At 61.7% G+C, this 17,223-nt stretch overlaps 3 protein-coding genes across 17 annotated transcripts in view; 2 read left to right on the top strand and 1 right to left on the bottom strand.

Annotated features, from left to right (window-relative positions):
• Window position 1: 1 nt before the first annotated feature.
• RCE1 (Ras converting CAAX endopeptidase 1) lies at window positions 2–13,187 on the top strand. Of its 9 annotated transcripts, none has more exons than XM_030833441.2 (8): window positions 2–322; window positions 478–580; window positions 675–758; window positions 1,009–1,087; window positions 1,619–1,786; window positions 1,913–1,984; window positions 2,254–2,316; window positions 12,668–13,187. In XM_030833441.2, exons 1-8 carry the CDS (start codon window positions 138–140, stop codon window positions 13,174–13,176), a joined length of 1,263 nt encoding a protein of 420 aa, XP_030689301.2. In that variant the 5' UTR covers window positions 2–137; the 3' UTR covers window positions 13,177–13,187. The 9 variants fall into 9 exon arrangements, with proteins under 9 accessions (XP_030689301.2, XP_030689308.1, XP_030689305.2 ...); XM_030833448.2 differs by lacking the exon at window positions 12,668–13,187 and adding an exon at window positions 2,617–3,283 and having other exon boundaries at window positions 1,939–1,984; XM_030833445.2 differs by lacking the exon at window positions 12,668–13,187 and adding an exon at window positions 2,617–3,283.
• Window positions 5,145–17,223, bottom strand: part of PC (pyruvate carboxylase) — a 106,840-nt gene continuing 94,761 nt past the window's right edge. For all 6 annotated transcript variants that reach the window (XM_030833414.2, XM_060302874.1, XM_060302876.1 and 3 more), the window contains 11 exons: window positions 9,944–10,088; window positions 9,490–9,579; window positions 9,178–9,399; window positions 8,509–8,665; window positions 7,690–7,930; window positions 7,333–7,582; window positions 6,863–7,107; window positions 6,598–6,777; window positions 6,271–6,519; window positions 5,856–5,996; window positions 5,145–5,775 (listed from right to left, as the gene is read on the bottom strand). In XM_030833414.2, the coding sequence (XP_030689274.1) occupies window positions 5,527–5,775; window positions 5,856–5,996; window positions 6,271–6,519; window positions 6,598–6,777; window positions 6,863–7,107; window positions 7,333–7,582; window positions 7,690–7,930; window positions 8,509–8,665; window positions 9,178–9,399; window positions 9,490–9,579; window positions 9,944–10,088 (2,169 nt within the window). In that variant the 3' untranslated portion in view covers window positions 5,145–5,526. The remainder of the gene's footprint in view (window positions 5,776–5,855; window positions 5,997–6,270; window positions 6,520–6,597; window positions 6,778–6,862; window positions 7,108–7,332; window positions 7,583–7,689; window positions 7,931–8,508; window positions 8,666–9,177; window positions 9,400–9,489; window positions 9,580–9,943; window positions 10,089–17,223) is intronic.
• Window positions 13,388–16,812, top strand: LRFN4 (leucine rich repeat and fibronectin type III domain containing 4). Of its 2 annotated transcripts, XM_030833438.2 has the most exons (3): window positions 13,388–13,786; window positions 14,235–15,593; window positions 16,117–16,806. In XM_030833438.2, exons 2-3 carry the CDS (start codon window positions 14,245–14,247, stop codon window positions 16,676–16,678), a joined length of 1,911 nt encoding a protein of 636 aa, XP_030689298.1. In that variant the 5' UTR covers window positions 13,388–13,786; window positions 14,235–14,244; the 3' UTR covers window positions 16,679–16,806. The 2 variants fall into 2 exon arrangements, with proteins under 2 accessions (XP_030689298.1, XP_030689297.1); XM_030833437.2 differs by lacking the exon at window positions 13,388–13,786 and having other exon boundaries at window positions 13,890–15,593; window positions 16,117–16,812.

Here is a 17,223-nt window from a genome sequence, read left to right as displayed (position 1 = left end):
TTCTGCTTCAGTGTCGGGGAGGAGTCGGGGGCGGGGCTGGAGCCCGAGCCGCCGGGTGACGTCACCACGCTTCCGGCCGGAGCGGGCCTGGCAGCGGCGGGACCGCGTCACTGGGGCGCGCCGCGGGTCCGGGCGCGATGGCGGCGCTGGGCGGGGACGGGCTTCGCCTGCTGTCGGTGTCGCGGCCGGAGCGGCAGCCCGAGTCGGCGGCTCTGGGCGGTCCAGGCCCCGGTTTGTGCTGCTGGGTGTCCGTGTTCTCTTGTCTCAGCCTCGCCTGCTCCTATGTGGGCAGCCTCTACGTCTGGAAGAGCGAGCTGCCCAGGTGCGGGGGCTGCGCGCGCGCGCGGGCGCGCGCGCGCAGCCAAAACCCGCGCCTCCACGAGGCGGGGCTATGGGCGGAGCTTGGGCGAACAGAGGGTGGGGCCGCGCTGTCAGGAGGTGGTTGTGGTCCCCTTGAATTTACTGCCTCCTTCATAGGGACCATCCTGCCGTAATCAAGCGGCGCTTCACCAGTGTCCTGGTAGTGTCAAGTCTCTCGCCCCTCTGCGTGCTACTCTGGAGGGAACTTACAGGCATCCAGGTGCGAAGGAGGCGGGGCAGAGGGCAGCGGGCGAGAGGTCTCAGGGCTCATTGGGGGAGGAAGCAAGACTGATGCCCCCTTTCCTGTGGCTCAGCCAGGCACATCCCTGCTCACCCTGATGGGATTCAGGCTGGAGGGCATTTTTCCAGCAGCGCTGCTGCCCCTGCTGCTGACCATGGTGAGTGCTCTTGCTTTATTTTTCCTTCTCTGCTCTTTGTTATTAGCGTGACGCTTCTTTACGTGGCCTTTTATTCTAATCCTGATTGTATCCAGCTTTTGACTGATGGGAGACAAGAATTGTGAGATGGCTCAGGGCCCTCGGGTATGCATCTGTGGAAGCTTGAAGTCTCATGAAGCCATGTCTGGGCAAGGGCAGTGGATTATGGTTTGAAACTTTCCTTTGATCGCTCCTGTTTTTCTGCCCCCAGATCCTTTTCCTGGGCCCACTGATGCAGCTCTCTATGGATTGCCCCTGTGACCTGGCAGATAGGTTGAAGGTTGTCCTAGGTGAGTCCTCAGGGCCAAGGAAAAAAGTAGGTACAGGCAGTCCAGGACAATGAGGTAAGGGGATCAGTGTGCTTATGGTGGGTCCTGGACATGAGACACGAGATGTTCTGTTTCCTCATCAGTAAAGCGGGAGCACATATCCGGTGGTCTCAAAAAGTTAGTTCCTGATGCCCAGTGAGGCCTGTAGGGACCCCAGGCAGTACTTGTCGTGGACAAGAAAGCATTGTCCGTTACTTCCCTTAACCTTTGGTTTCCCGAACTAGAGCTGGTTTTGGGCAAGTTTTGATGTTTCCAGAGTTTACAGTCAGGACACCTTGCCTCAGCTACTAATGCCTTCCCTTTCGGTCCCCTTGAGACGCTGTTTTATACTAGGTCCGATAAGAAAATTTGACCCTTTCCTGTTCTCACAAGTATTTATGCCTAAGCTGAGTTTGGCCAGGGGGAGGTTGTGGCAGAGGGGCCCTTGGGGCCTCTAGGGTCATTTTGTTCAATAGCTAGTCACTCATTGCTTGCCCTGAATCCTCTCCCTAGCCCCTCGCTCCTGGGCCCGCTGCCTCACAGACATGCGCTGGCTGCGGAACCAAGTGATCGCCCCCCTGACAGAGGAGCTGGTGTTCCGGGCCTGCATGCTGCCCATGTTAGCACCGTGCACAGGCCTGGGCCCTGCTGTGTTCACCTGCCCACTCTTCTTTGGAGTTGGTGAGTTTGTCCAGCCTGGTCCTACTGAAATGTTCCTGGCATGGGAACCAAGAATGGGGTTTGGGGCAAGGGCAGGGCCTATAGGGCAGGCTGGGAGGAATGTGATGTGGTTCTCATCTTCCTCAGCCCATTTTCACCACATTTTTGAGCAGCTTCGTTTCCGCCAGAGCAGTGTGGGGAGCATCTTCTTGTCTGCAGGTGAGTCCTAGAGAGCTTGCCTGGGGCAGTCCTGGGTTGGGTGTGTGAGGGTGTCCCTGATAAGTCACTCTGGAGGAAGAATGGGGAACAGAGGGCTGCAGTATTGGAGGGGCCGCTGACCATGGGAGTTGGGGTGTAGAGAACAGCCTAGGTACTGGGGCAGGCAGCCACTGCCCCCAGGGGAAGGGGTTGTCTCTGGCTGATGGGTGTGCAGTGCTGGGGCAGGAAGGGCATGCAGGTGTGGTCACTCGAGGCCTCCCCGTCTCCAGCGTTCCAGTTCTCCTACACAGCTGTCTTCGGTGCCTACACTGCTTTCCTCTTCATTCGCACAGGTTGGTCCTCAGTCTCTCGGGTCCCCTGGGGCTCAAGGGCCCACAGGAGTGGGTGGGAGAATGGGAATCTGTGTCTGTTCTAGGAGCGACAAGTTTCTTCTACCGCAGTCCTTGAGACAGGCTGAGCCTGGGCCCTCGGCCTGCTGTGGTTTGAGAGCTGGCAGGAAGCACAGGCTGTGGTGTGTGGGTGGATGGGTGGGGCAGTGATCTCCTGTTTCAGGGGATGAAGGGTCTTAGCCCTGGAAGGGCCCGGGGAGGTGGTGGGGCTGCTCCATGAGCTACTCTGTCTCCCCTCCCCAGGACACCTGATTGGGCCGGTTCTCTGCCACTCCTTCTGCAATTACATGGGCTTTCCTGCCGTATGTGCGGCCCTGGAGCATCCGCAGAGGCGGCTCCTGCTGGCAGGCTATGCCCTGGGTGTGGGATTCTTCCTGCTTCTGCTCCAGCCCCTCACGGACCCTAAGCTCTACGGCAGCCTTCCCCTTTGTGTGCTTTTGGAGCGGGCAGGGGACTCAGAGGCTCCCCTGTGTTCCTGACCCACGCTCCTGTACACACTCCTATGAACTCTCATGGGCTTCCCAGCCCCTCCCCATCAAGGGGTACTGCAGGGGAGGAGCTGGCTGGGGTCCCCGAGAACTCAGGAATTTTTGTAGGGGATTGAAGCCAGAGCTAGTTGAATCCCAGGGACCAAGAGAAAGGAGTAGATATCCAAAGGATGTGGCCCCTCCTGAAAGGGGGTTGAGGAGCAGCCAGGAGTGAGGGGACAAGGGGCGGGTCCCAGGAGCCGTGCACTCCCTTCCTCACTTTGGACTGTTGCTTCTCTGAGCTGCTCTGTCCCCCCTGCCTCTGAAAAGCTGCTCGGGGGTGGAATTTACAAAAACCCTCCCCCCACCTTCCCAGGGTTTTCTCATTGTCTTTTTGCATCAGGACTTTGTATTGGGATATTAAAGAGATTTAACTTGGGTAACATGGCCTTGGACCTTTGGGAATTAGTCTCTTTGGGGTCTTGGGAATATGCCCCTCACCTGGTCCTGGCTACCTTGAACACTAACCTCTAGGCAGGGAAGCCTGGTAGGCATAGTTCCCTGAAGTACCAGACAGGATGGGAGCCTGTGGTTGCCCTGGGTCTGCAGCTTTCTCCTTCCTGAGCAAGGCCCCAAGTCCTAGCACAGGTGGGCCTGGGACTAGGTACCAGGTGTGGGCCCAGCTCATCCTGGGACCTGTGCCTATCTACCAGGATCAGAGTAGAACCCAGAGCCTTGACCCCAGTGACGGAGCCTCCAGCCTCTGAGAGGGTGGGGGAGTCCACTATGGGCCTTCCACCAGGACCTCCCCGAAGTCTACCAGCCTCACATTACACAAGAGGAAATAAGTGTAAACTGGAAGTTCAGTCACCTGGGAGGCTTCTTTGGCTCTCTCCACCTCAGACCTCTGCCACCGTGCCAGTCGTTTGGTCTCTGGAGGAACCCAGAACAAAGGTCCAGCAAGCATAAACAACCCTGCCAAGCAACACTGTAACTCAGGGTTCTTTCTAGAACTTGGTAGTGTTTTACCTGCTCTTCATCGTGTTTTTGGAATGGTTCTTATAGTCTCATTCCGCTGCCCCTAGGACACCCCCCCCCCACTTTTTTTTAAACATTCTTAATGTTATCCCTTTAGGTCCCATTCCAGACTCAAGGAGATTGTCCCAAGTCCCCTTCCCTGAGGCTGGTTGTCGAAGGAAAGGAAACCGCTGTGCAGTCACTCCCCAGAGCTCCCGCAGGTTGGCTGTGGCTAAACTGGATCTAAAAGGGCATCGTGACAGTCACATACCTACCTCCCTGGAGAGCTTTCCTCTCCCCCAGCCTGTGTAGCAGCTGTCAGGGAAGCCAAGGAATTGAGTACAGGCTGGTTTTAGAGGGTACATTTGGGATCTGGGAGTCGAGAGAGGAGGCGGCCCAGGACCACAGCAAAGGTTAGGTGTAGTACCCTGAGAGCACTAGGCTGGCAGGGTGCTGGGATGTACTTCCTGCCTGGTCCCCTGAGGGTCAGGGGATCTGGGCTCTGTCCCTCCTCTTCCTTATGCTCCTGCTCAGGAACTGCCCAGGATCCCCCTGCCTTTCTCTTTACTCACCATCCTTACCTCCCCTGTGCGGTGGGCAGCGGTGCAGTGACATGGGCAGGATTGCTGTCCCACCCCACAGGTGAGGGAACTGCAGGGAAGAATTGGGATTCTCCCGAGGGCTGATTTGGGGGTCAGGGGGTCAGGCAGGATTAGATCCTGGGACTCAGTCCAGTGCTTCTAACCTCCCACCAAAATCCACACCCAGAGGTTCCCACACCCAAGGGTCTCGTCTGCCTCTAGAAAGTGGTGTCTGTTTGCATCTAGTTCTGGATAGGGTGGTGGGTTGGTCCCAGCTTAGAAAATAAAGCAGTGTAGTTGAGAAGCAAGTCCACCAGCAGCCTGGGTTTGAACTCTCTCTGCCTCTTAACTAGCTGTCAGTCAGGTCCTGGACAAGTTATTTAACCTGGCTATGACTCCATTTCTGTGTCTATAAAATGGGTGAAAATGTTAATAGGTGTTGAGTTAATAGGTGTTAAGTGCTTGGAACAACCCCTTCCCCAGCCCAAGCTCTCAGTGACAACTAGATTATCCTATTTGGGGTGTGTATACAATAGGCACTTAGTAGTGACGTAAAACCAGGGCCACTGTTGTCATCCTCACCACCCTCCTAGGAGGAAGATACAACTGACTGCCCCCCTGCCCATGGGGGAGTCCAAGAGGCAGCCCTGCCCCTCTGCCGTGTGGCACTAGGGTGGGGTGGGCTGCACAGGACCCAGAATGGAGGGAAGGGGAAAGCCAGTTTTATTGAGTGAAGTTCTCAGACCTGGGACTTAGGTTTCCCCTGCAGGAGGCAGGGCCCCTAAGTCTGCTTCCCTAGGTCCCAGGCCTGCCTGCACCCCCACCTGTAGTCTCCAGCAGGGGGGGACCCTTATTTGGCAAGGGATGAATATGTGAGCGACTGTCCACCGGCAGGAAAAGGACAGAGGGCAGGAGGAAAGGCATGGGCCACCACAGGCAGTGTCTCTCCTGCCACAAACAACTGAGGACAGGAGCTCCAGGGCCCGCCCTTCCTGCCCTCGGGCACTGGCTGGCCTGGGCCTGCCCTGGCAGCGCAGCACCTTGAAGGCTTGGGGTGGGGATGGCCAGGCTGCCAGTCTGGGGCAAGATCACTCAATCTCCAGGATGAGGTCGTCACCCTCCAGTGTCATGTCTGTAGTCACGTGGACCTTGCGGACAGTGCCCTCCACGGGCGAAGTCACTACAGTCTCCATCTTCATGGCACTGAGCACACACAGAGGCTGGCCCTTGGTCACCTTGTCCCCTGCTGCCACCTTGATGTCTATCACCTTCCCAGGCATGGGTGCCCCAATCTGGCCCTTCACATCCTTCAGGGCCTTGGGGTGGAAGTGCATCTCCTGCAGACAGGGGAGAGGACGTGAGACACCAGGCCCTGCCCATCCCCACCGCCTGGCTGGCCCTGTGGGGGGGGCTGTACCTTCATGGCCTGAGTATCCTTGACCAGAATGGATCGCAGCTGTCCATTGAGCTCGAAGAAGACCTGCCTCTGGCCGGCCCGGTTCAGGTCACTTATGGCCAGGGCTTTGATGTGCAGCGTCTTGCCTCGCTCCAGCTCCACCTTCAGGGAGGGTGTGGAGGCTCAGAGCTGGGATGGGGGCAGGTGCGGGGAGGGCAACCCCCTGACCCAATCCCAGGCAAGCCCCCCCTCTCTGGGTCTCAGCTCCTCCCTTGTAAAGGCCTAGCTCCCTGGTCTCTTAAGGGTACTTTGTGAACCCATAGCTCACGAGGCCCAGTGACGGCCAAGCCAAAGCCTGGCACTCTAGATGTGCTGGGGTCCTTAGGGATAGCAGGAGTGCTGGGGTGGAGTGCAGATGGGTGCCAGAGCCACTGACCTCAAACTCCTCTGCAATTTTGGGTCCCTGCAGGAAGAGGCGGGTGTTGAGGCTGTCCAGGGGACCAAAGGTGGCAGTGAAGTCCTTGAAGTGGGCAAAGACGTCGGGGTACATGGCCGCTGAGAGTACATCCTCCGGGGTCACCTCCTCCCCATGCCGTTCTATCAGCCCCTTCTCCAGTGCCTGCAGATCCAGGGGAGGGAGGGAGGCTCCGGGCCGTCCCTCCACCCTTGGCAGGTCCTTTAGCACCTGGGGTGCAAAGCAGAGGGTCAGGCCTGATTCCTGGACTCCCCTCCGCCCCACCACATTGTGCTGGGCCTTCCTTACCTTGGAGCGAAGGGGCTCAGGGAACCCCCCGTGGGGGATGCCAATGTACCCCTGCAGGAACTCCACCACTGAGCGGGGGAAGGACAGCTCTTCTGCCTGAGCTTCGGCCTCTGCCCGGCTCAGCCCATTCTGCACCATAAACTGGGCCAGGTCCCCCACGATCTTGGAGGAGGGGGTTACCTGAGGAGAGGGGACCCCTGGGTTAGGGTGCCAGGTACCGTATAGAGGCCCAGAGGCGGGGGTAAGAGCACTGGGCCTGGCTCACCTTGATGAGGTCGCCCAGCATCTGGTTGGCCTCCACATAGGCCTTCTTGACCTCCTTGAACTTGGAGCCGAGCCCCATGCTATATGCTTGGAAGTGCAGGTTGGTGTACTGGCCCCCTGGGATCTCATTCTCATACACATCAGAGTTGCCAGACTTCATGGTGGCCGTGCAGTCAAAGGCCGCATACAGTCCCCGGGCCCCCTCCCAGTACTCACTGTAGTCAAACACACGGTCCAGGGGCACCCCTGCAGGGAGGCCAGAGGCGGAGAGGGCTTGGAAATGTGCTGAGCTTCCAGATGCTCCTCCCAGGACCCCAGGGCCAGGTCAGGCCACATCGCAGACGTGGCTGATGGAAGGCAAGACCAGGCCAGGCCGGAGCATCTGGATTCTAGGATATGCCCAACTCTGCTGGGACTGGTGAGGGCTGCAGCTCTGAGAGGGGAATGGCCTTGGGCTGTGGCTGTTCCTACCTGTGTCCAGGGGAGTCCCTCGGGTACAGGCCACCAGGGCCCCCATGCTGGGCTGTGAAGTCATTCCAGACATGGAGTCAGCTGCCACGTCTACCACATCAGCGCCTGCGTGGGCACAGGCCAGCATGGCTGCCACGCCTGCCCCTGACGTGTCGTGGGTGTGGATGTGCAATGGGAGGTCAGGGAAGCGGTCTCGGAGGGAGGTGACCAGCATGGTGCAGGCCGTTGGCTTCAGCAGCCCTGCCATGTCCTAAGGGAAGAGGGGAGGAGAAAGAAAGATGGTGAGGAGGGGGCGTGACATGGGGGGGATGAGGGACATGGTGGGGAGACTCCTGGGGGTGGGCTGGGCCCAGGCACCTTGATGCACAGGATGTGGGTGCCAGCTCGCACCAGCTCTTCAGCCAGGCCCATGTAGTACTGCAGTGAATATTTGGTACGGCTGGGGTCGGCCACGTCACCCGTGTAGGAGATCGCGGCCTCCACCACACCACCAGCACTGCCCGCCGCCTCCATGCCCAGCAGCAGGTTGGGCAGGTAGTTGAGGGAGTCAAAGACCCGGAAGACATCCATGCCATTCTCCTTGGCTACCTCACAGAACCTGAGTGGGTAGGAGAGCTCAGGGGTTAGCGCCATCCCACTCCCTGCAGCACATCCTTTTCTGCCTCCTGGCCCACTTGCAGCCCCTGGGGAATAATATGTGACAGTCGGGTCTGGCAGGGGGCGTGGCACCCACAGAGCCAGGGGCACCACAGTATGTCCATAGTGTGGACAAGGCCTCTCCAGGGCAGCCTGGGCTGGGCAGGGTCGCCCCAGCAGCATCCGGCAAGGACCGGAGCTGTCCTGTGCTAGTCGCATGCAGTGCAGCTCAGTCTGCCCAAGTTCGAAGAATCTGCTGGGGATTCTGCTTTGCAAAGGAATGGCAGGCTGAGGGAAACAGTGTGGCCTGGGTTTCAGCCCCAGCTCTATACCACGTGGCCTGGGACAAGTCACCTGCCCTCCTGGGGCCTCCACTGGAAGCCCTCCCAGTTCTCTGACTGTAACTTGCAGCCCTTGCTGGGTACAGCTACCGAGAGACTTGGTTTCAAGCCCGCTGTGGGGAGCACAGGCCATTGCATTGTGGCCTGGCACCTGCTGGGCCACATCGTGCAGTGTCTGCCCACCCCACCCCAGGCTCACTTGAAAACCACATTGTCGGGGTAGTTGGTGTAGCCCACAGCATTGGCCCCCCGCAGCAGCATCTGGAACGGGATATTAGGGACGAGCTCCCGGAGCTCCTGCAGCCGCCGCCAAGGGCACTCGTACAGGAAGCGCATCGCAACATCAAATGTGGCTCCTGCACAGGGACCAAGAGGCCCAGGTCAACCCCGAAACGTCCTGGGGACCCCACCACGCCCTGCAGCTCTGCAGCCTGAGCCTCTGGCCCTACCACCAGGCCCTGCTCATCTTCAGCACCCCTCGCGTCCCAGCCACAATTCCTGCAGACTTTTTCCTTTGCTGATCTCTTGGGACAGCTCAGGTTTACTGTGTCCTCTCTGCATCCGCTTTCACAGCCCTCACCCCATACTCTCTGTGCTATAATTAACAGGCAGGCATCTCCTCCCTGACCCTGAGCTGCCTGGGTCTCAGCTCTGCGCTCTCATGCCCAGCACCAGGACTGGCTAGAACGGGCACCAGTCACTATTTGCTAAACACATGAATGTCGTGCCTTGTTCCGTTCTCACTCGTTCCCTCAGTGTTAACATCTCTAGCTATTCCTGGAGAGCCCGAGTGGCCTGCCTGTACTGTGGATACCACATTCCTGCCATGCACTGTCCCACATCCCATCCCATCCCTCCTCCAGCCTACCTCCCCAGTTCTCTATGCTGAAGAGTTTGCTGAAGTTGTGGGCAACATAGGGGGAGATCTTTTTGAGATCGTGGGTTCGCACACGCGTGGCCAGCAGTGACTGGTGGGCGTCCCTGAAGGTCGTGTCCATCAGCAGCAGCCCCTGGTGGTTCCTCACCGCTCGAGCAAAGCCCTCGGGACCCTCCCGCAGCAGGATGTCTCTGAAACCAGCTGGGGGCAGGCCTAGAGCAGACTGGGGCGTTAGCACTCATCCTGCAGGGGGCAGCCTCCTCTTTGTCTCCCCTATGAGGTGGCAGAATGAATCTCACCTACCTATGGGCACCACAGGGACAATAGGGTCCGTGGGGCTGGGGCTGGCCTTGACGGGGATCGGGGTGGTTGGGCCGTTCACCATGACGTGTCCTGGGGAGAGAGTGGGCAGTGGGTCAGGGCAGGCTGGGCAGAGCCTGAGTTGAGGGCAGAGAGTTGCTGGGCTCGGGGATGGGGGGATTCCTCCAGGATCCCTGGTCTTCCAGCTGGCCCGTCCTCTCCAAAGCCGGGGCCTCCTGGGTCCAGGCAGTGGGGACCTAGTGACGGCCACATGGATGGGAAAGGGGGCCTCTAAGATCAGGAGCAAGGAAGGTGGGCGGGGTGGGAGGGTGAAGCAAAGGAAGAAGGTGCAGGACCAGACTGAGGACAGAGGCAGGGGCTGCTAGGAAGCTCTCTGGGCAGGGAGCCAGAAGCAAGGCATCTGGGAGGGGAGAGAAGGGCAGTCTCGGGGCCGGACCAAGGTAGTGCAGCAGCTTCTGGGCCCGGTTCTGTGCAGGCCGCAGCTGGAATAGCTCCGGGTTCTCATCGATGAACTGGGTGTCCACGGTGCCTGCCAGGAACTGCTGGTTGTTGAGCACGTTCTGCAGGAAGGGGATGTTGGTCTGCAGGACAGAGGCGGGTGGGAGGGTGTCACCGTGCAGCACAGACAGGGACAGGAGAGGCTAAAAGTGCCACCCTAGGCTAGCACAGCTGCCCAAGTTCCCCAGGGCACCATGCTGAGGCTGAAGCCTCCCTGCGGAGTGGCGTTCCCCCATCTCCTCACCAGACCCACCCCCGTTCTGGCAGAGTCCCCTAAGCCGTGAGGGGCCTGAGCCCGTCCTGCCCTCCTTGCTTGCCGTGGAGCATGTGCTGAGCCCCACCTCCTCCTTCCTCAGGGATCTGGAAATAAGCACCTCCTCCCACCCCACAGCCTAGATGGATTCGGCCTTCCCCACAGCGGTGCGGCATAAAGCGGTCCCCTCTGGCCCTGCTAGCTGCACCTCTTCAAAGAGGCTCCCGCCTCCAGCACCCTCCCCGCCACACACAGCACACGGCCATGCCCTGATAGTCTCCCTACGGCCCCTCCTTCCAGTTAAGGGGCCGCCTTCCCAGCCTTCTCCTGCTAACAGCTCCCACCGGGATGTTCTCTCCCTGGGCTTCCAAGACATCTTGCTCCCCTCCTTCTCCCTGGTCCCCACTGGGGGCTCCTCCCACCCCTGCAGGATGGAGTTCTCAGGGCTGTCACTGGGCCTCTTCCCACACAGCACACTCTCTCTGGGTGGCCTTGTCCTGGGCCTCCAGCTCCAGACCCAAAGTGGAAATGCCTCCTGGGCATCTGTCCTTGTGTGTCCCTCACACAAGCTCATCAGGTCCAAAATCAGCTTCTCTCACCCAGTCCTCTGCCTTCTGCTGGGTGTCTCACCATCTACCCAGTTACCAAAACCTCCACTAAAATCACCCTCACCCCCCACTCCTGTGCCACTGGTCAAGCCAGACGACTCTACCACAGCCATCTCTAGACTCTGTGACCCCTGTCCTCAGGCCATGCCCTCTGCCGGGCTTCGTCATCATGGCCACCTCTAGCCACACCAATCTTGCCTTGTGCTCTCACACCTCCACACCTGCCTGGTAAGCTCTTCCTGGAAGTCTGAACTCGAAGACCACCTTTGTCCTCATCCCCCACCCTCACAGTGGAGCCGGATGCTCCCTTTCTAGGACTCCATGGGATCAGCTGTTGGAAAGTTCCTCCCTCAGCCTCATCATCTTTCGCTTGTTTGTATCCCTCACATGCCCGGGAGCATGGGTGCTGTCTGAGGGACCGGTGCCCACGTGCTTTGTGCACAAGGGCCCCCAGGTCTGCTCGTTAAACAGCTGGGTGACAGAATGACGCTAGGGCAGGGTAAAGTCCAACCTAGAGGCCACATGGGGGCCTGGGAGCCAGCGCTGAGAGATGCCCCATGACTGCAAGTGGAGGGATTCCAGTGTACGTGTGCCTATGACCATATGGCTACAGCCTGGCTGTTACTTCAGAGAAGGCAGCTCCAATGTGTCACCCATTCGTGATCTCTGGTGGCACCTTCAGTAGGGACTCCAGGCCCAGCATGAGCTGCTGGGCCCTGCTGCTACTGTGAGATCCTACCTGTTCCCCCAGGGCTCCTATCACCTGGAGGCCCGGAATGGGAAGGGTGCCTCCCCAGCCAGCATCCCACTGGTGGCCACTGCAGAGTGGGGTCCAGCCGACATTGCCTCGTGCCTGTCTGGTGTGACCAGTCTGCCTGTCTGCCCCTGAGACTAGTCAATGCTCCTCTTAAAGAGATGGGGACATTTCACCTGCGCCAAGGCATGGCATTTGAGATGAAGAAACCAGTTAAACCATCTGAAGAACCTAGAGCCACCTAGGGGTGGGAAGGATCCTAAGAGGCCTCCCCTGTCCCACCCTGCATGTCCCTTTTGTAGACCCCTCCCCCTTTGTAATTTTCGGAGCCTCTGTCATCCCATCTGTACTCCATGGGGATAGCAACCAGGCCCATCTGGTTCCTGATGTACCCCAACTCCCTGCACGGAGTGGAACACGATGGATGCCAGTAAACACGTACGTTTAGAGTGAATGAAAACATTTTTGATGGGGAGAAGAGGAACAAGGGGATATCTAATGCCACTGAGCAAGAGTTGACCTGGGCTAGGATCCAGTGCCTTCATTTTACAAATGCAACAGCCGAGGCCGGGGGAGTGGCAACGGTAAGAATGGCTTCCAGCGGCCAGGTGGCTCAGCCCCTCACAGGCTGCTTCATTTCTTCTCCTCTCAGCCCTATGAAGCACGTAAAATTAATATTCTTTGGCATAGATAAGAAAATTGTCTCAGTGGTTAAAAAACTTGTCCAAGGTTACCTGGTGTACCAGGCAGGATTAGAGTTCCGTCTGTTTCCCTGAGGTAAGGGAAAGGATCTGAGTAGCCTGAGGACCAGGAAATACTTGGGGGAGGTGGTGACTTGCCTTGTTTCCCATCTGGGCAGCCACGACGAAAGACCAGAGTGCCCGACCTGGTTCTCAGCCCTCAGCGCTCCCACCCAAGCCCCGGATCTCGGAGGTAGAAAGCAGGGAACTCACGCCCCCCCCCCCGCCCGCCACTAACACACACACCCCGGGAGCCCCTTCTCAGCTGATCCGTCTAAGCCGAGCTTGTCCCGGGCCACTCTTCCAGGGAAATGGCCCGGTAGGGGCAGAAGCTGGACGGAGGGGCCGCCGGCACAGCCAGGACCACTGACGCACAGCTTGAAACAGCGTGCCACCGCCGGCCAGCTGGGAACCGCGCCGCGCACACCAATTGGGTCGGAGGCGGAGACCGGTTGGCTCCGGAGCGCACCAGGCAGGGCGGGGAGCCCGGGAAAGAGGGAGGGGCCGGCAGCGGGGGCGGAGCACGGCGCCAGACCCAAGGCCGAGCCCTCTCGGCCCCACCCCGCGGGAGCCGTTCCTGGGGGGAGGGGGAGGCGACGCCCCAAACCCTCCCCTCCCCCCGCAAGGCCAGTGTCTGTTGGGGACCCTCCACGTGACTTGGCAATGCAGAACGGTTATGACCTTCAGCGTGTGTCTGTGAATGCAAGGGTCCCAGCAACAGTGCGGGTTTGCACCCGGCCCTGCCTGTGGGTGCGGGGACGTGTGGGTGTGTGGACATGCGTGGGTGTGTTCGGGAGGGTGCCCAGCGACATGTGACGAAGACTCTCTCGTCTCTGGGAGATGGTGAAGGGGCCCGCGGGCTGGCGCTTTGTCTGGCTGTCTGCAGAGTGACGGTTCGCGCAGCGGCAGCAGGCGCCAGTGCGGTGCAGGATGCAGGGGCGCCAGGGTGGCCGGGGGCGCGCGCGCCTGTGCCAGGGTGAGTGCACTGCGGCGGCGCCGGGGGGCTGCGCGGCGGGTCCGCGCCGGCCCGGGCCTCGGGCGTGACCAGGAGCCACCCGTGGGCTCTGCAGTGGCCGCGTATCCGGGTGACCTCGGGAGCCGGCCTGGGCCCCGGTGGATCCCCGCGAGCCCCTCCACGTCCGCTCTCCACGTGCGTGTCCACGGTGCGCGTGCTCGTTGGCTCGCACCCCCCTGCCTGTCACTGCTGCTACTGCCGCTGCTGCCGCCGCCGCCGCCGCGCCGCGGAAAAGGTGCCGGGAACCGAGTGAGCCGGGGCCGCGGGCCCGAGCGCCATGGGCCGGAAGGCGTGCGGAGGGCGGCTGGTCAGCCCCGGGCCTCACCCCCGCGGGAGAGCCGCCTGGAGTCGGCAGGGGCCGGCCGGGCCCACGGGGAGGCCGGCCCGCGCCCCCTGAGCTGCGGACACCAGGTGAGGGGGCCGCGGGGGACAGACTGGGGGTTGGCCAGGGAGGGGCAAGGGGCCACGGGAGGGGTTGGGGAGGGGTTGGGGAGGGGCACCTTAGCAGGCGGGGGAGGGGATGGCGCCGAAGGGATGCCGGAGATTCCAGGGGACACCGGGGAAAGGAAGTTCCGGGACCCTCCCTGCTCTCGTGGCCACCTCCGCTTCCTGCCTCAAGCCTCACCTTGTACCCAGAGCCCGGACTCCCCCTAACTGCTTGGGGAATGTGACCTTTACTCTGGGGGCCCTGGCCCTGCAGGCTCCAGCCCTCTCTCAGCCTTGGGGGACCCCTTGGGCCTCTGACCCTGACCCCACCGCCAGGCCAGGCTCTCGAAGCTGGCCCCTGAGACTGGGTCTTGGGGCAAGTGGGCACCTGTGCCAGACCCACCTGTGCCTGGGCTGTGACCCTTCCCTACAGGGCGCTCACCATGGCCCCGCCGCTCCTGCTGCTGCTGCTGGCCAGTGGAGCGGCCGCCTGCCCACTGCCCTGCGTCTGCCAGAACCTGTCCGAGTCGCTCAGCACCCTCTGTGCCCACCGAGGCCTGCTGTTCGTGCCACCCAACGTGGACCGGCGCACAGTGGAGCTGCGGCTGGCTGACAACTTCATCCAGGCCTTAGGGCCGCCAGACTTCCGCAACATGACGGGGCTGGTGGACCTGACGCTGTCCCGCAACGCCATCACCCGCATCGGGGCCCGCGCCTTCGGGGACCTGGAGAGCCTGCGCTCCCTGCACCTGGATGGCAACAGGCTGGTGGAGCTGGGCACTGGCAGCCTGCGGGGCCCCGTCAACCTGCAGCACCTCATTCTCAGCGGCAACCAGCTGGGCCGCATTGCACCGGGGGCCTTCGACGACTTCCTGGACAGCTTGGAGGACCTGGACCTGTCCTACAACAACCTGCGGCAGGTGCCCTGGGCCGGCATCGGCGCCATGCCTGCCCTACACACCCTCAACCTGGACCACAACCTCATCGACGCATTGCCCCCGGGCGCCTTTGCCCAACTCGGCCAGCTCTCCCGCCTCGACCTCACCTCCAACCGCTTGGCCACGCTGGCGCCCGACCCGCTCTTCTCCCGGGGGCGCAATGCCGAGGCCTCGCCTGCCCCGCTGGTGCTGAGCTTCAGTGGGAACCCCCTGCACTGCAACTGCGAACTGCTGTGGCTGCGGCGGCTCGCCCGGCCGGACGACCTGGAGACCTGCGCCTCCCCGCCCAGCCTGGCCGGGCGCTACTTCTGGGCAGTGCCTGAGGGCGAGTTCTCCTGTGAGCCGCCCCTCATTGCCCGCCACACGCAGCGCCTCTGGGTGCTGGAGGGCCAGCGGGCCACACTGCGGTGCCGGGCCCTCGGCGACCCTGCGCCCACCATGCACTGGGTCGGCCCTGACGACCGGCTAGTTGGCAACTCCTCCCGAGCCCGGGCTTTTCCCAACGGGACCCTGGAGATTGGGGTGACGGGTTCCGCGGACGCGGGGGGCTACACCTGCATTGCCACCAACCCTGCTGGCGAGGCCACAGCGCGGGTAGAACTACGAGTGCTGGCCTTACCCCACGGAGGGAACGGCAGTACCGAGGGGGCCCGCCCGGGGCCCTCGGACATCGCCGCCTCAGCCCGCACTGCTGCCGAGGGCGAGGGGACGCTGGAGTCTGAGCCAGCCGTGCAGGTGACGGAGGTGACCGCCACCTCGGGGCTAGTGAGCTGGGGGCCAGGGCGGCCGGCGGACCCCGTGTGGATGTTCCAAATCCAATACAACAGCAGCGAGGACGACACCCTCGTGTACCGGTGAGGAGGGGCTTCGCAGTCCGTGCCCCCAGCGCCACCCCTGCCGCCCTCCTCTGAACCCTGCCCCACCCTTCGGGCTTGGCTACCTCTCCTGCTCCTTCTGCCTCCTCGGGGGCTTCCACACACCCCTCCTCAGCTTCTGAGCTGCCTGGGCCGAGTGGGGGCTGCAGGGGGAGGGGAGGGGGAGGCCTCGGGTATTGGCGGCCGTCTGCATTTAAGCTCACGGGCTTGGCCCGCACACGCGTGGTGTCTGTGCGTCTGGCGTGTGATTCTCTACCGCCTCGAGGCCAGCCCTGGGCCCGGGTGTCAACGTGCACACCTCTCTGGCCCCTGACAACCGGCTCCAGGGCCACACGTGCCTGTCCTGTTTTCTCTGCCTTCTTCAGTGAACACACAGGCCCGTGTGGTCCTGGGGAAGGGGGAGTTCAGAGCTGGGGCCTGGGGGCGTGTGGTGAGGCGGGTGGGGGTGGGCTGGGGCCTGGGCCCCCTTGCCTGCACTCTGACTGCCTGCCCTTGCCCACAGGATCGTCCCAGCCTCCAGCCACCACTTCCTACTGAAACACCTGGTCCCGGGTGCCGACTATGACCTCTGTCTGCTGGCCCTGTCACCCGCCGCTGGGCCTTCCGACCTCACAGCCACTAGGCTGCTGGGCTGTGCCCACTTTTCCACGCTGCCAGCCATGCCCCTGTGCCACGCCCTGCAGGCCCACGTGCTGGGCGGGACCCTGACTGTGGCTGTCGGGGGGGTGCTGGTGGCTGCCTTACTGGTCTTCACTGTGGCCTTGCTGGTTCGGGGCCGGGGGGCCGGGAATGGCCGCCTCCCCCTCAAGCTCAGCCACGTCCAATCCCAGACCAACGGGGGCCCCAGCCCCACACCCAAGACGCACCCACCACGGAGCCCCCCGCCTCGCCCCCAGCGCAGCTGCTCCCTGGACCTGGGAGACACAGGCGGGTGCTACGGGTACGCCAGGCGCCTCGGAGGGGCCTGGGCCCGACGGAGCCACTCTGTGCACGGGGGGCTGCTCGGGGCCGGGTGCCGGGGCATGGGGGGCAGCGCCGAGCGGCTGGAAGAGAGTGTGGTGTGATGGCAAGGGAGCCAGCCCGGGGTGGGCGGCAGAGGGTGTGGGGTGGGCAGCCTCCTGGCCCAGTGGGTCAGTGCTGCCTGGGAGTCCCTCCTGGTTTTACCCTGGGTCCCTTGGGAAGGACAGGGGGCGCTCTCCTTGGTTCTGGCCTCCAGTCGGGCAAAATGGGACAGGTCCCTGTGACAGGTGCTCACGGCCTCCGAGGCGGGGGCTACAGCCACCAAGTGCAAGTCTTGTTTTTCTTTATAATAAAATTACTGGGGTCACCTCACCGCTAGTCTCTGGTCTTGCCCTGCTAGGTTTCCTGAAAAGAGAGGGGGGACTCCGGCCAGTGGAGGCACAAACAAGACGGGGTCAGTGCTGGGGCTACCAGCCCCGTGGAGGCCCAGCCAGCCTGGGGTGCCCTCGGGTCCTGGAGTGCTGTGGGGCCCAGTGCCTCTGTGCTCTTTGCCCACGTCTGAGTGCAGGGAACGCCCCTTCCTGACAGCGCACGGGCAGGATGTCTCGCCCTCACCTGGCATGGGCGTTACAGTGCACTGGGTAGCAAA

This window comes from Globicephala melas, chromosome 8 (genome assembly GCF_963455315.2).
Source record: "Globicephala melas chromosome 8, mGloMel1.2, whole genome shotgun sequence".
In the NCBI taxonomy this organism is placed as follows: domain Eukaryota; kingdom Metazoa; phylum Chordata; class Mammalia; order Artiodactyla; family Delphinidae; genus Globicephala; species Globicephala melas.
The sequence above is the reverse complement of the archived record's forward strand: the minus strand, read 5'-3'. Positions and strand labels throughout refer to the sequence as shown.